General features: G+C 39.3%; 1 protein-coding gene across 1 annotated transcript in view; it reads left to right on the plus strand.

The window, feature by feature from the left end:
• Positions 1-219: 219 nt before the first annotated feature.
• Positions 220-17,281, plus strand: part of INPP4A (inositol polyphosphate-4-phosphatase, type I, 107kDa) — a gene marked incomplete at its 5' end in the record, with an annotated part of 35,342 nt that continues 18,280 nt past the window's right edge. The window contains 9 exons of the mRNA XM_010194461.1: positions 220-350; positions 690-794; positions 1,607-1,715; positions 3,385-3,402; positions 5,966-6,149; positions 6,768-6,986; positions 8,102-8,240; positions 11,763-11,795; positions 16,103-16,275. Of these exons, the coding sequence (XP_010192763.1) occupies positions 220-350; positions 690-794; positions 1,607-1,715; positions 3,385-3,402; positions 5,966-6,149; positions 6,768-6,986; positions 8,102-8,240; positions 11,763-11,795; positions 16,103-16,275 (1,111 nt within the window). The remainder of the gene's footprint in view (positions 351-689; positions 795-1,606; positions 1,716-3,384; positions 3,403-5,965; positions 6,150-6,767; positions 6,987-8,101; positions 8,241-11,762; positions 11,796-16,102; positions 16,276-17,281) is intronic.

Genomic DNA, 17,281 nt, shown 5'->3' on the forward strand with positions numbered 1-17,281 from the left:
ACAGGCCTCCAAGTAGACTCCGCCCCATTGAGTAGAGCTCAACAGCTGTGCTTTTGGGATGTATGTGTGGAAGCATTCCCAGTCTGGTGAGTAGGTTGGACTACAGTGAACTGAGAATGTGTCAGCTGAGGATGGTGCTACAGAGATACCGTTTGAAACTCAGTCTTGGTCAAATGGACAACAGAGCTAAACACCTCTCTTGTTTTCCTTCCCCTCTAGAGTCTGTGAACTAGAAGAATTAGGAGAACTGTCTCCGTGTTGGGAAAGCCTTCGTCGACAAATAGTTACACAGTACCAAACAATTATTTTAACTTATCAGGAAAATCTAACTGACCTGCACCAGTATAAAGGTGATTTCTTTTTCATAATGATGTGATGCTTTACAACTGTGATTGTTAGTGCTTCTCTGAAATTGGGTACTCAGTTTTATGAGTAAAAAATACTATTACTAGATTTCTTTATTAGCACTTATGAGTTTTCTAATGATCTGGGAATATTTGTCTGTTTTATTCATTCTCTTATTTTATCCTGAAAGTAGAGAACAGTTGCAGACAGTAACAGACAGATATTTTTTTCTTTTCTCTGCTTTACTTTCAGCACATAGCAAATGATGAATGAAGCTCCTTGAATGTTTTAGCATAAGCAGAAGCAGGGGGGTTTTATGTTTAATTTTCTCCTGCATTTCTCAGGTCCTTCATTTAAAGCCAGTAGCTTGAAAGCTGATAAAAAATTGGAATTTGTTCCTACAAATTTACATATACAGAGAATGAGAGTCCAAGATGATGGAGGATCAGGTATTTGTTTCTTTTGCTCCTTCTTCATGTTATTCTGTTACTTTTCTCTCATTTTTTTGATTTCCATCCTCAACCATATAGCCAAGTTTCTACAAAATACTGCTCTGTAGTGGTAGTGCTACTTGGCATTTTTGTAGCACCATCTGTCCTCAGATGCAAAATCTCAAGCAAAAGAAGAGTTGTAAGTATAGCTATTGCTATTCTACAGGTGGCAAAACTAGGTTCAGGAGTTAACTGTACCTAGGTGACACAAGTCAGCCTTTGTACTAGGGAATATATTGGATTAAGCTGGTATGTCCCCTCCAGTTGTTTTGAATTGCAGCAGAAGAGCAAAGGTTCTGACTGTTGTTTGTTGTTAATTTTTGTGCTTTTTCTCTCGAACCATTATGTCCTGTTACACAAAATCACACCAGTTTGTTCAAATCAAGCTTGTTTCTTCATAAATAACCTAGGTTTTCCCTTCTTTTAACAGTAATTCCCACTAACCATGTACACACACTTGTCCTATATATCCATGTGAGTGATTCCAGTAATGGCAGGTTTTGTGTAAAGACAAATGTTCAAGGCTTCTTTTTCACTGTCAGTTTTCTAGATTAAGAAATAGGGGACCTGCATTCAAGTATGGTTTTCATCTCAAAAGTACTTGATGGATTTCCATGGCCCCTATAACAATTCAGTTTTCCATGTCCTTCAAAACACTGGCACAAAGTTTTACAAAAATTACTTCTGGAGTAGGCTTTGAATTTCCACAGTTGTTTGTCCACATTAAAGATGACAAGCTTTCATCTGTAAGTCATTTTTGTCCATCCCAGATCAGAACTACGACATAGTCACCATAGGAGCACCAGCAGCTCATTGTCAAGGCTTTAAATCAGGTGGCTTGCGGAAAAAGCTGCATAAATTTGAAGAAGCAAAGAAACAGTAAGTAGAAATGTTGTTGTGTCAGCTGTTATTGTGACTTTTCCTCCTGCTCCATGCTCAGTGATTTGGAAGATCACTCCATTCTATGTTTTTGTTGCACTTCATTCAATAGTTCTACTATACATTGTGAAGATTGTTCCATGGTTTTTTCCAAAGAAGGAGAGGTAAAACAGTTTCCCCTTTATATTACCATATCTATTTGTTTACTGATGGGCCCTTTCTAATAGTCTCTTTATTGAAATCTTTAATTTTCCTCAATACTTGTTCATTCAATAGTTTAGCTATTTTAGAAGTTGGGTTTGGGTTCCACATAATTGTGCATTAGAAAGTTTTTTCTGTAGAAGCTCCTCAGCTGCCCTACATCATGCTTCCAACCCACTATTTTCAGGAGACTTTCATCCCTCTCATAGCTTCAGGGTCCTGTTGCTGAACACTTCAGTACAGAACAGCTGTGCCTGACAGGCAAATTCCTTGTTGGCAACTTGGGTTTAGTTCTGGGGCTGTTGCTGGAGGCTTTTCCGCATGGCCTCAAGGTTTATGCACAGATTAGGCTTCTGAATCTGGCTTCATTCTGCTCTACAGGCAGGACACTTGACCTGCACAGTCCTGTCTTCAGGGACTGATTAGTGACCTCTCTGGAAGTGCAACCATATATACTAGAGGAAGGGACAGAAATTGGAAAGGTCATATATGCTAAAGGGAGAGATGCGTGTGGCACCCACTCCAGCTCCCAATGGGAGGTGATGCTGCATTACTTTGGCTGCAGTATGGAGAATTTAAGGAAAAATGAGAGCAGCAGGTCAAGCAGTCGTTGTAGCCAGGGAAAGGGAGACCTTGATAATGCCCTTCCAAAGAAAGCATCTGTGAGATTTGGAGCTGATGGGAGGAAGGAGTGACGTGGAAACCAGGCTCTGCCAACTGCAGAAATAATTTTGGCAGTGGAGAAGTGAATAGCAGCATCCCGTGAACATCAGTCAGATATGTACTGATGAAAAGATCGGTGCAAAAATATGCCTAGTGTAATTATTCCTGACTTATAGAGTGCACTAGGATGGGACTGGAGGAAATTGTAAGCCTGGAAACACTGCTGTGCAAGGCTCACCCTTCTGTTCTTTTGATACCACTATTGCTTTCTGAAATAACCTCCTTCTGTCAGCTTAGGTATTGAAGTAGGCCTCACTCCTGCAATATCTAAGTTTCCTTGTCTTTCCCCACCTGCCCCCCAGTAATTAAGCTGATTGGAGACCTTAATTTCTATCCAGTACTTTTTCTCTAAGCTTTACAGGACTGTTCCTTCTGGGTCCATGAAAACTGCAGGTTAAACATTTGAAGAATAACTTTCTTTTTAAGTGCTTCTGTGTGATCACAAACACCAGTATAGTAGAACTGAGATCCATCACCTCGGTTTCACTGTTACATAGATATCATTCAGTTCTTTCTCCTTTCATTGGCAAAACTGTGCTTGGCGCATCCACAACATCTCCCCAGAACAACACATCATCATCTGGCAATCTGTGGGTTTTTTTGCTTACAAGTTTAATAGTTGTGTACCTGCCTTGTTGAAAAGATGACTCAAATAAGTTATTTCCCCAGACATCCTTTGTTTTGTTTTCTGCTTTTGGTATTTGCTAACAATCTGCTAATTTTATTTTGGTTTTTTGTTTTTTAGCAGTTATGAGGAGTGTTGGTGAGTTTTCTGTTTCTGAGAGTTCTGTAGAGAGGGTTTCTGTTCTTTGGGTTGGTTTATTTTTCTTTTCTTTCTTTTCTTTGGCAAAGATCTGGTGTGTTTTAAAGTGTGCAGGGCTTTTTAATGTCATGCATCATGGTATCCCTAATCGTGCTCTAAGTAATTGTAGCTGCTTTGTAGAACATGATGTCTGAATGAATTTCATTTCATCTGCAATGTTTGTTTGTGATGAACAGCTAGCTTCCTGGCTCTCTCTGATCATACAAAGTTAGAAAGCTGGCAGAACACAAGAATTTTGTATCTTTTTCTCTCTTATTTCCGGTGAAAACTGCTTGGAGAAACTTTCTGCCAGAGGTAGAAGATAATTAAGATAACTCTACGTATTTTTAAATCTTTATGGTGATAGGTTTGGCATGGTTTATATTTTTGTAACCCATGTCTTCATTTAATCTTTTTCATTAACTTTTATTTTTCTTCATGTTGTGGTGTTCAGTCCTATGAAAAGGAAGCATTACTTGACGGTTCAACAGTGCAGAAGTTCTGCCCTAAATTACTCATGTTAAAGGTTGAACCACTGAGAGTTTAAGGCTGTGTTACAGTTTGCTGATATAGTACAATGAGAGCTGTTCATTTGAAAAAGCAATTGCAGGTTGGAAAGTAAATATATGTGAACTTTACGCCGTAAATTTTCCTCCCTGATCATCCCAGCAAGTGTTTGTGATTAAAAACGTAATAATTCTAAATCAGATCTCAATATGCTGCATGGCCTTTCCTGCCAAATATGTCTTTATGCATGTTAACCACACTGTGTCGTGGAAAGAAATTGCTCAGAGGAATTATCACTAAGATCACCGGTCAATAGAGAGCACAAATCACGTACAGATAAAGTCCAAAAAGCCAAGATTAATTTGCTGTATGGCATAGCAGTACTGGGGTGTGATTGCTCTCTGCTCTACTCAGGTGGCTGACCAGAGGGACACGAGTAAGGAAACTCTTTCAAGAATCACTTTGTCATTTTGTCCTTGGAAAACAAATCCCCCATCTTTTCCTGTAATGGAGCTTGAACAGATACTGGGATTAAGCTCCCCACTTGCCTTTATATCAGTTAAAGGACAAGAATTGGTATTTGTGACAATGATTTTAAAGCGTGTCCCACACAACTCTCTTTTCTTACCTCAGACACACTGCAGAAATTAACAGCATTGCTCTAGGGATAGCAGAGGAATTCACACTTCTCAGAGGCTGTAAACTGAGGTAACTGTGCCTGGAAAAGAAACTCCTCTCTGTGCAGTCTCTGAGCGTAGCTATGTCCTTCGAACAGTGCTGAGATGGGTGCAAACAGTGGGGTCTTCTGTGCTGCCACTGTGCTGAAGCCATTCATGACTGGGAAAAAATGAATAAAATTAAGATAATATACAATTGGTGTCACCTCTTGCTTGATGCCACATTGTGATCGGGCATCACACCACAGCTGGAGTTGATGTAAAGGCCTGATCTTTGTATAGCTTTCCTACTAGGAGGAAAGATCCAGCACATTGCCTGGCAAAGGGAGTAGTGGTGGGTTGGTCCCAAATAGTTAACCAAGAGCACAACTTCAGCTTAAAGTGATTTTCTAAGCTACAAGGCAGCTTTTGTGAATGGCTTTTCTCAGGTAGGATTAAATCACCCTTTAGGAGTGCTGTATTCTCTTCAGCAGTTACAGAGGGAGTCTAAGCATCTGTCTTGGCCTGGATAAGCAACTTCTGTAGATATCTAAACTTAGAGGGCAAAACTATTCTCCACTGCCAAGTGAGTAGTCTTAGTGGATCTGCATATCCCAACAGAAAGATATGTTTTATTGGTGTAGTTTCTTTGAAAAAAACCAAGATTTGGTATTGCTTTTTATTGTTACAGCTGAATTCATAATAAAGAGAGTTATATCATGTCCCTAGTATAGTGTAGTAAGTGTGCACTAACAGAAGCTACACCAAGGACAGAGTCTTTGGATTAGCCTGGATACATATTTGGATTTTTATATATCATAAGATTGCTTTTGCTGGTGTGACTTTAATAAGGCCTGCAATAGAGCAGAAGGATTTTTGTCCATACCACAGTGTTTGCATTACAGATCTGGGAGGCATTTCTGTGTTAGGAGGAGTGCAGATTTTCTTTTCATGGTGCTAGTAGCTATGTGATAAAACAGGTTTGTAAACCAGGCCTCAGTGAAGTGTCTGTGGTGTAAGGGGAGGGAGAGTGGGGCAAGCTGTCTCTGCAAACAGTGGTTCTGTATCTGATGGCAAAATCCATCACCCACATTCTCCTCAGCAAGACTGTCCCTCTGGTACACAAGCTCTGTCCGCAGCTACTTGGCATAAGAGATTAGTAAATCTGCATCTGAATGCTTTCAGTAAAGGCAGAGAAGGCTCTAGGATCACGTTCCTGCTGTGCAATTGCCCACTGGCCTTTCACTGTCGGTTGCTAGCTTAGGTAAATTTTTGTTGTCTGCCATTAATTCCCCAGCATGCCACTGTAATGTGCATACCTCTCAATAACATTCCCCCTAAAATGAGTCTTTCTTTTTCAGCACTTCAACAGGTTCCCAGTCTATAATATACATCCCACAGGACATTGTTAGAGCGAAGGAAATTATTGCACAAATCAACACCCTGAAAACGCAAGTCAGTTACTATGCAGAAAGACTCTCAAGAGCTGCCAAGGATAGATCAGCTAATGGCCTTGAAAGAACACTTGCCATCCTGGCAGACAAGGTAGGACAATAATACATTTCCCCGCTAAAGCACAGTGTATTTTTTTCTCTGTCTCTATCTTTAATAGATTTTCTTGAAAAATCTATTTTACTTTGTTCAGTAGTGTTTTGTAATGTGTACAGTCCTAAACAAAAGCAAACTCAGACCAGGCTTTAAAATTTGCTGCTTTTTATTTAGCTTGTCTCTTGCTTTACACACATTTGGCTTCACTTCCTCTTGAGAGTGCAGTGGAGTTCTGGTTCCCTCTTCATTCCTCATATTCCAGAAAAGTGCATTCTTCGCTTTCTTTTCTCTATAACCACATGGGTTTTTTAATGTTATTCTGGATCATCTGCCAAGCAGCAGCAACTGGGCAAAAGTTAATGAAACAGTTCTGTATTTTTCCACTGTTGAAATAAGACTTTGGAAATGAGCCATTTGTGTTTTGGTATCCTATACTGCTTTTTAAGACCATTTTGTAAAATTATTCTAAAGACACCTTAGAGACTTCTAAACAACAGTTTGTTTCTTTTACAGAATACTAGTTCTTCTTTTTTATTTCTGTGAAAAAATATAGTATAAATTGTTTACAGCGTAATGACAAGTTGTTAAAATGTGGGGGGGTTTATTGCTTTTTAGACCCGGCAACTTGTCACAGTCTGTGACTGCAAGCTGTTGGCAAACTCAATACATGGACTGAATGCTGCGAGGCCAGATTACATCGCTTCAAAAGCATCTCCAACCTCTGGAGAAGGGGAGCAAGTGATGCTGAGAAATGATCAAGATACGCTTGTGGCCAGATGGACAGGAAGAAATAGCCGATCGTCTCTGCAGGTGGATTGGCATGAAGAGGAATGGGTAAGTTTAGTTAGTGGAGAGATGAATATTTTCTTCTTTTTAGTTTTTGTTTGCTGTGTTCTTTTATTTATAAGCTCTGTAACTGCTCACCATATTGGTATCGGTTGAGTAATTTGGAGGTACTGGTCAACTAGCAAAGACCTTGCCCCTATCCTATGCTCAGTTACTCCTTGGCATGGGGATACAAACAGGCCTTAATAAATATTTCTAGGTCTCCTAAACAGTGGAAATTGTTACAGTAGGTGCATGGCTTTTCTAAAATCAGTTCCAAGGGAAATAAAATAGCTTTTAAAGAAAAAAATGACCGTTCTACAAAGGGCTTTTACGCTTCTCCAGAATAAAGCATATTTTGTGTGCGTTAGCTGTACAATTCAGCCTTCCTGGTTTTCATTCTCCTCTAAATATTTAGAACTTGCAGTTCCTCTCTGTTTTGATTATGAACAGCATTTTAAAACTGTTTGCATAATGTATTTGAATGGTTTTCCTTACCACACTGCCAGTCGAAATGAGAATTGGGCTGTGTAAATTCTGTCTGTGGTAATATAAACAGAAGTTAATTAAATCCCCAAAATAGTCAAGATTAATTAAAACAATTATTAATATTGTGAAATATCAGTTTCAAAATGACATGGATTCTTGCTGTGTTTAATTGTTTTGGCATACTTTGACTTATACTCGGTCATCAGTAATGAGATATGAATAAGGCCAATTCAGTTATTTAGATAGTAATACAATACAGTTGTTTTATCTGTTACCCTCTGAATTACATAGGAAAAAAGATGTCTGATTGTGTGCAATTATTATATCAAATGTGAGTTTCAAGAATAAACAATAGTCCCAACTGAAAATTGGAATAACAGTGCAGGAAGAGACACTTAAAATTGTTCAGCAATTTACTAATAGCTTTGCAATTTACCACACAAGTCATGTTGCTATGTGTTGTTGACATGCTGATATGCATTATTTATATATCCAGAATTTGTGTGCGCACAAATGTAAACACGATAACCCAGAGGAACTGTGACTAGAGTCACAGAGGGAAATATATTGCCAGGGGATTTGTTACCCTATGTCTCTTTTCTTTTTAAATTGAGAAAGAATTTTTTTCTCTTAAGGAGAAAGTTTGGTTGAACGTTGACAAAAGTCTGGAGTGTATTATACAGAGAGTGGACAAACTTCTCCAGAAGGAGCGCTTGCAGAGCGACAGCTGTGAAGATGTTTTCCAGTGCGACATCAGCTGTACTAGTAAGAAAGGTAATCGGGACACTCGTGTCTACTGGATAAATCCAGAAGATTTAAATGAGACCTCATCATCCTCACCACCTTCATCATCCTCACCACCACCTTCATCCACACCATCCTGTGCATGCCATTCTCTCAGAAAGAAAAGTGCGTATGCCAGATCCTGCTTCTCACTGCTGCTGTCTTCCTGTGCGCTGGCATCACTCCTAAGCCTCTGTTACATCCTTCCGCGTGGTTTTAGTTCAGTGGTGGTGTTGAGCACTGATGTCAGGCAGACAGGGCTGGTGCTGTTCTGGGAGCTGCTAAGCCCAACTACTTATTTTGAAATCCTGATCCCACTGAAATCATTGCCAGATCCATCGATGGCAGCGGCATTTGGTTTTCACACTGGCTGTAAAACAGGTGTTTGGGTTAGCGTATGTCAAACACCACCTCTGGTAGCTTCCTTCTTGGCTTCAGCTTCTTTGCAGCAATCAAAGGTTATTACAGCGAACCTCTATAAAAGATAAATAAAACATGAGAGCAGTGTGGGCACTACTGCAGCACTAATGGTCCCAGCTGGGCTGCCAGAGCTTAGGAGGGGAGCCAAGCAGTCCCATTAGAATGAACTGAACTTGGATGAACCTACTGGAGTTTAAAGCAAATTTTAAGCCCAATTGTCAAAAGCTGCGGTGCTGAGGCACTCAGTTACTTAGACTTCTTGTAGCTGGAAGGTCGGAATTGGCAGTGCAAGCTGTCAGTGGAATAATCGTATCAAAATTTTAGGCGAAGTGGGTGCTGGATTGAATCCAGCATAATGCCATGAGCATGTGAATGAAATATATCAGTTTAGGTTGACAGTTTTGCAGCCATGCATTAAATGTCAGAATTATTTCAATCACGTATGTACTTATTTGACTTATTCTCACATTCTTTACATGTGGTCACTGTGATTTGGCCACTTAATAGAGCAGGTGTGCCAAGTTAAACTCTAGAAAGACTGATTTGTGTTTTCATTTCCTTCTTCCTGTTCTGTCTTATCGTTTGATGGCCCTTTGTCCCTTACGTGTGTCTGTGACTTCATGTCCATCGCATTGTTAATGTTGCACTGGAAGGCAGTTCCTTAAGAAAGAGAAAGCAAGAAGGAATTTAAAATAAATGTTAATATCTTTTGTGTAGTTTTGTACATGTTGCATATGATTTGCTTAGTATCTTAAATGACCATGTTTTTCTAGATTAGATTGACATTTTTGTGTATTATAAAGGAATAGGAGAGTTGGTTCTTGTTTCAGAATGTGTTCTCTATTAATCTTTGGCTAAATTTCTTCTACCAGTTCAATACCTTTAAATGTTTTTATTTGCTAGCTAGTTTACATGAAGTTTTATATGTATTTACATGAAAGTTTTATCAGTAAACTTCAATGCACCTTCATATCAATGATTTAAAGTTGCAGATTTTCAATATTAAAAACAACAGGGAAAATCTGTGGTGAGTGATATCAGAAGCTTTTCCCAAAACAATTTGATGCTGAAAGCATCTTAGAACAATCACTCTCTTTCATTTTCAGTTGATCTTTTAAATCTACTCTAGATCTTGACACTTAGGCCATTTAAAAGTGGAAGTAGGTGCACTTACCTACCAAAGGATTGGTTTGCAACAAGAGTTTTTGTAACCTTTCCCTCCCTTTCCTCCAAAATAGGAAAAAAATCCCAACTTCCCATTCAGTCCACACTGTTACCTAAGTGCAAGGGCTAGATCTGAAGTGTGACTGTCAACCAATGTTGGATGAATTTAACTTAAAAAATCCTAAAGAGGGAATCCTGTTTCTTAGATATCTAGTGCAAACATTGTTAATAGGTCTTAATGAGCAATTTGAATTGCACTTGGGAAGTTTATTTTAAGCCAGGGCAAGCTGAGTACTTGATCACATTCTCAGCAGATGTAGTACCTAATGAATGGTCAGTATTTTTGACAGAGGAACAGGTTCAATACTTTGAAAAAAGCTTACTGAAATCAATGGGAATTTCCTAATTGAGTTACTTTCCTTGACTCCCCATGAAACCTGGCCTGTTAAATGCTTTTTAACTAAAAGAGGGTAGATTTAGACTAGATGTAAGAAAAAAAAATTACAGTGAGGGTGGAGAAACACTGGAACAGGTTGCCCAGAGAGGTGGTGGATGCCCCATCCCTGGAAACATTCAAGGTCAGGTTGGATGGGGCTCTGAGCAACCTGATGTAGTAGAAGGTGTCCCTGTTCATTGCTGGAGGATTGGATTAGATGACCTTGAAAGGTCCCTTCCAGCCCAAACTATTCGATGATTCTGTGAACTCCCCTTCACTGTCACTTTCCACAATGGATCGTGGGAATAATTGAGAGACAAAGAAGATCCTTTCTTTAAGTTCAGAATCACAACATTTTAAAGTTTTTTCTTGTCATGTATTCAAGGATCCAACACTTTTTCTGTTACTAATTCTGAGTTTTGAATAAATGACACTGAGCAGATTTTTTTTAAAAAAACCAAGGTAGTTCCAGAATTGGTAACAGAGACAGTATGTTGTTATTGAGGGACTTTAGAGAATCTCTCTAGAAATTAATGTTTGTAAACTAAAATACTGTCTGAAATAGTAGAAGGGAGACTTAAGAAGTTCTGCTTTTGTTACAGGCTTAGGTATTCATTACTTAAATTGTATGGGGGCATGTAGCTTCTTTAACGAACATGATGAATTTTAATATATTGAGAGGATTTTATCTCAGATTGTCTAGCTCAGCTAATTGTCCTAATGCATACAATTGAATTTGGTATTTTCTGTTGTTATTTCCAAATTTGTAATTCATCGATTAGTGAAACTAGATATGAACAACAGAAGTTTAAATCCTGTTAGCTTGATAAACTACTTTTCATTAATGCCAGACTTGCTATAACAGGGTGTATATTATTCTTTTAGTGTTTGCATTGCACTCTAGTGTACTTGCATCTGACAGCTTTTTGCTCCCACTGAAGTGAGTGTGGAACATTCACAGGCTTCACTGGTGAGGTTTCAGCCCTTAATACCCAATCTAATGCTTGTGTTAACTATCTCAGAAATTTTAGAACAGAAATTTGTCTAAGATAGCAAAGTACTGTTTCCATATTACTCTTGCATTGTGGGTGCCTTAATGTCATTTTCTGTTGAGTGCATTGAACTTACTGCTAGTTTTTTGCTATTCTGTTTAGCAGCCTTACTGCTGGCTTATTCTATAATTGCACTAAACCAGTGGTTCTCATATTGTGCCCTGTGGATTGCTGGGGACTGGTAAGCCACAGAGGGCCTCTGGGCTAGCAGGTACTGGCTTTCCTCCAAGCTCCCATCCAGGCATTCCTCTGATCAGAAACAGCAGAGTGGAGGAGACAGCCCATGCCCTCCGTGCCCACGGGCAAAGGAGCATCTCTGCTGAGCTCCTCTTCGTTCAGTGAAAGTGTTTGAGAACCCTGGCATTGAGCATTTGAGTTGCTTATGTTTAGACTGTGTTGCTGCTCCTTAATCATGCATGTTGCCCCTCCATTTCTGTGCAGATTGCAGCCCTGCTCCGGAAGAATCTGGTCCAGGTATGTGCATTCATGGCTTCTGCTTCTTCGGAAAACTGCAGGGGTTTGTTCATAATTAACAGCTGAACAAGTGCCTTGCTGTTAAGATTGACCATTTTGAAATGGTAATGCTCTGCAATATCACGTGAGTTACCTAAGCATATTGAGAAGTTACTGTTTTCTAAATAATAGCGCAAGGTGGGGTATGTGGTAACTTCTCATGTCCAGGTATGGGAGAGTGCTTGTTTATGTTCTCTTTGGTTTCTCCAGTTGCTGTGTTTTAGCAGACTGTTGTAGGTGACAATGATTGGAGGCCTGTTCCAAATGTCACTGAAGTCTGTGGGAGCCTGACATTTCAGACATGCCCCTTCATGTGTGCTGTTTGTTGGGCTGGCCTTTCTGAATGAGAACTCAAGCAGAACATGGAGCAGTCAGCAAGGCTGATGGCAAATCTAATGTTTCAGAATACAGAATTTAGGAGACTTTCATCCCACTATTAGCCTTCTTTCCTCTGTTCTTGTACTTGCACACATTTGTGTTGCATTTTTGCAAGATCTGAAAAATATGCCTCTGTAATACCACACTCTCCCAGCTAGATGGCTGTAGCTTCTCCCATTTGAGAGTAGTTTAATCTACGTTCAGTGAAGGTTCGGTCTTTGCACTGTTACAGCATGGGCTCCTGGGTTTAGTGAAACCAATGGGAAATAAAGGCCCAGTATAGATACAATCTTCATCTTCACAAATTTTATTGATGTTCTTCTCAGCTATCCACCCTGTTGCCTTCTGCCACTGATAAAATGTTTTTAATCAGTAAAAGACTACAAGTTATTAATTCTTGGATCATCCCTTTAATTTTTGCAAAATATGAATGTGGTGCATAAATAAATGTTATTTATTTATTTTTAAAATGGGAATAATTTAAAAGCAGTCAGGTTACCCTAACTGAGTACCCAGACATGCCCAAAACTGCATCTTAAACTTAAGTTGCTGAAGCTACGGTGTAGTGAAGCACTTAATGCTTACTTCTCTGAAGCCAAATGTGATGTGACTGCGTGCTTAAGTGCATTGCTCATCATACTTCAGTGGATCAGGGCTAAGTAACTACCACTTATTTAATAAATCTCTTTTTTAGACATCATGGGTCCTTGCAACCCTGTCCCAAACCAAGGGCAACTGCAGGTGCCCAGTACTTTGATTTATGGATGCTAGGGAGTTTTTAATATGAAAAGACTAAAAATATCTTTTCAAGGCTCTGGAGGACAGCTATTTTAACAATAATTGTATTGCTCTGGAGAATAGAGACTCTTGCAGGAGAAAAAAGCAAAAGCTTTTCCCACCTGACATTAGATCCTTGACTTATACAGGCTTTTTATGTATTAGGTTCTCTCAATAAGACATTTTTTTATAAAATTGTTAGTAGTGTATAGTGAGAGGAGTCCACTATGTGAACTCACAGACCTTCCCACCATCTCTCCCTTGCTCACTCCTTCCCTCTCTCTCTTTCTTTCTTTCTCTCCCCCTCTGTCCCTCCCCTTTTCAAAATGCCACATTTCAAAGTGTACATGAAGTACTTTGGTCAGCTGCAGTCATAAGAAAAATAGCAAAGGCTTTGGGGGCAAGTCTGGCCCTTATTTACCAGCCAGAATTCAGTTGTAGCCGTCTGAGTGGAGACTGCAGGATTTGCGTCTTGCTGTACAATATAAAGTACCTAACGCAAATGACAGGCATCCTGCTGGTTTCTACAATGCTGGTTTATAAATGTAATAACTTTTAACATGAACTAGAAACATCAGATTAAAAAGCAGGGTTTGTGTCCCAGACATACCAACAGCTAGCCTGGACTAGGTCTCTGGCTGATGTAGATCTGTAGCAACTTGTTGCATCTCCGTAGTTTCAGGCACTACACCACATCATCCTACCTATAGATCTGCACACTGCAGTCTAGAATAATTTTTAAAACTTCTAGTCATCTCATAGTACATAACAGCAAAGCTCAGAGTAGATTTCACATTAGAATTAGTGCCTCATGGTGTTTGAAGATGCTGTGGATTGATTTGATAGCCAATATATTTTCTGTAATAAAGTTGTATTAGGAAAATTAATGAGGGGAAGGCCAGAAGTACAGGAAAATCCGGGTGAAAGTTGAGCACTTAGTGTCTTTCCACATATATTTAAATGCTACCAGTGAAATGTTCCAACCTGATTTGAGCCTGGGAGTGCAATTGCTTTTATCCCCATTTATTGTTAATAGCAACTACCATTGACTAAAAAATTAAAGGAACAGAGGTGACACCCCTGTGAATTAGGTAGCAAAAAACATATAGAATTTTGCAGACTGACAGGGGTTTGTTTTTTTCATGGCCAGAATTTTAAACCAAGAGAATACACAGCACACAGGATTTTTGTTCATTACCCCAGATGAGCCACTGCATTGAATGTGAGCATTGGGAGAAAAAAAAAAGTCTAACAACTGCTTTATCTTCAGGCAGGCTGGCGTGCCACCAGTGCGCTTTGTGATTGCCACAGATAAACACATCTCTCAGATGAAGCGCTGCCAGACACACTAGAGTTTTAAATCTCCACTGAGTTAATAACTATATACATGTATGTATAGCCAGGCAATGAGATGATGATGATGTGCTGGAAGGTCTTTTCAGTTCTTTTTGTCATTCTCATTTGTTTATAGAAAAGCTCTTAAATGTAGTAAGAGAAACAGTATCATCTGTGTTTTGCTTGTAAAGTGTTCACGAGACCATGTTATGGCATCTGGTTTATTTTGAGAGAAAATACTTAATAGAATATAAAAGACAAGCTGTAATTCCTTGCCTGTTCTTTTGATGTTTCCTGCTCTTTTTTATGGCACTGGAACAGAGCCAAACAGCTTCCCCTTTGTGTAGTTTATTAGGTTATCTATCTACCACGTAGAACAAAAGCAAAACGGATGGCTCTGTTAATCTTGTCAGTTATGTTTCTGTTAGCAGACTTCCAAAGTTCCCCTCTTTGGCTGGTCATCAAAGAAACATTTATTATTACTAGCTCTTAGTCCTGCCTTTGAGTCAAAATCCCAAGCAGCTTCCTTTCAGGGGCTTAAAGTCCCTCATTCATGCAGGTTCTGATCTGTACATTGCCTTGTTCCTACACCCAACTGGGCTGGGGTTGTGCATGTTCTGCTTGTGAGCTCAGGTTATTTTTAAAAATAAAACACATTGTCTTTCCCTTTTTTAAAAGAGAAGTGTTCTTCTGTTTTAACATTATGTTAAGGAGGGCAAAACCAAAACACTGTTCTATTCTTATATTGCAGGGAGAATGGATTTTGGTTATAGCATTTGAATAATTTTTCATACAATCATGGAAATGGGTTTTTAAAATTGGTGGCTAGTTAAGAGAAAAGATGAATGAAGGAAAGAAAAGAAACTGAGCTTGTGGGGCATTTTAAGGCAGAGCAATCTCTTAGGAAAAAGGAAGACATAATGTTTTGGGTATTAAAATAGGACTGTGGCAACCTTATTTCATTGCTGTGCTTCCTGTGTAGGACCCTGAAGTCCCTCTGGGACATATCTCATGTATTTCAATGGAAGTCAAGCTGCAAACTACTTCCAAGGATCTGGCTGACTCTCATCTAAATCAATATACTAAGTGTTTCTTGCTAGCTAGCTCTAAGCCTTCAAAGCCACTCAGCCAACAGAGGACATTTAAAAGAGTACCTACATGAATTTTTCACCTCTCCACCTTATTATTCCTATGCTGTAAATGGGAGATAAGCGTCGTCTCACCTCACTGAGGTGCAAAAGGATTAGTAAGATGATGAGGGAGTTGAATGGTGCATCTGTGAGTCGACAAAAGATTCAAAGGCAAGATATTTGAAAGGAATCCCATTGACAGAAATGGCTAAGCAGATGTTCACTATCTCTGTTACATGATGGACTCCATGCTGTCTGTCCATGTATGCACTGCGAAAGGGTGTGTTTGAACATGTACACACAGTGATATACACTTGTGTATATAGATATTCATCTTTCTGTTATACTTTCCAAATCAGCTATTGTATAACCTGCTCTGTGGGCACAAATCTGGGAGCTATTACATGGTTGGGAAAGTCATAACAGGCTTACAGAGTAAAATTCTCCATGTTTTCCTCATGTGATAACCCCTCTGTAAGATTACTTAGTTAACGACAAGCAGGGAGTAACCAGCCAGCCAAAATATAACAATCCCTAAATGTGAATTATCAACAACTCTGACTTGCAACAGGAAGTTTCTTATTAATGCATGTTTCCTTCAAATAAAGTACTTACAGTGCTGCTAATTTTTTTTCTTCTTTCAACCAGGCGAATGGAGTGAAGCTCTTTATCCCTTGCTGACAACACTCACAGACTGCGTAGCCATGATGAGTGACAAGGCAAAGAAAGCCATGGTCTTTTTGTTAATGCAGGACAGCGCCCCGACAATAGGGCTCTGCCTGAGCCTTCAGTATCGCAGGGATGTTGTCTTCTGCCAAACTGTAAGCAAGCAAAGATGCATGATTTGATTGCACTTCGACATGCGGTGGGGTTCATATGGAAGATTACTGGTTTTGGAAATTTTCAGATCTGTTCTACTCTTGGGTTTGACACTGTGATCTCCTCTCACAGCCTGTGCTATCCTGTCCTTACTGGTCACTTACGTGCATTTAACAATATATAACTTAAGTGTCCCCTTGGGTATACATTCACTATTTAAAAAAAAAAAATTATCCAGAACTAGTGAAGATATACTGCTGTTTACAGAAATAACCTTTGCCTTCAAATGCCACCAAACTAAAACCAGAACTAAGATATGAAACAGGAGGAGGAAAAAAGCCCATGAGCAGAAAGTGTACTCCCTTGGTTACTTTTAATTGTTCACTGCATTGAGAAAGTCAGCAGGACTTGCAGTACCTAAGGAGAGAAGTCCAGCAACAGGGAGAGATAAGAGTACTGGGGTTTGGGTGGGTTTTTGGGTTTTGTTTTTCCCCTTATAAGTTCCGTTTCTGAGCCTGCTGGGGTCTCTTATGTCAGCCACTGACAAGCACGTGTCCGCACTAAAAAACCTGCCCCATTTCATCCACCTGACACACTTCTGTAGTGTGTCTACTTCCCTGTGAAATTACTATCTCATTCATTTGTTTCAAATAACTTCTCTCTTGGACATTTTTTGGTAGGGCTGTTGTCCCAAAATGTAATATCTCAGAGAGAGAAATTAAGGGATTTTTTCTTTGCAAAACCCACTTCATATTGCAGATAATTTTTAAACCTAATGCTTTGAATATGTTTACCCATCATAAACAGAAATGTATTCCCTTTTTTTAATTCTGTAACAAAGTCCTACCCCTGCGTATATAGCATATGGCAATCACCTGGGAAATTCTTTTGTTGACAGAGTGAATTAAGACTAATACTAATCTTAGATCTTAGTACTGAACTTAGTACTATCCTGAATAGCTTATAACACTATAGTTTGACTCTTTGTGTAATGCAAACAGGTATTGC

This window comes from Mesitornis unicolor, unplaced genomic scaffold (assembly GCF_000695765.1).
Source record: "Mesitornis unicolor isolate BGI_N332 unplaced genomic scaffold, ASM69576v1 scaffold28431, whole genome shotgun sequence".
In the NCBI taxonomy this organism is placed as follows: Eukaryota; Metazoa; Chordata; class Aves; order Mesitornithiformes; family Mesitornithidae; genus Mesitornis; species Mesitornis unicolor.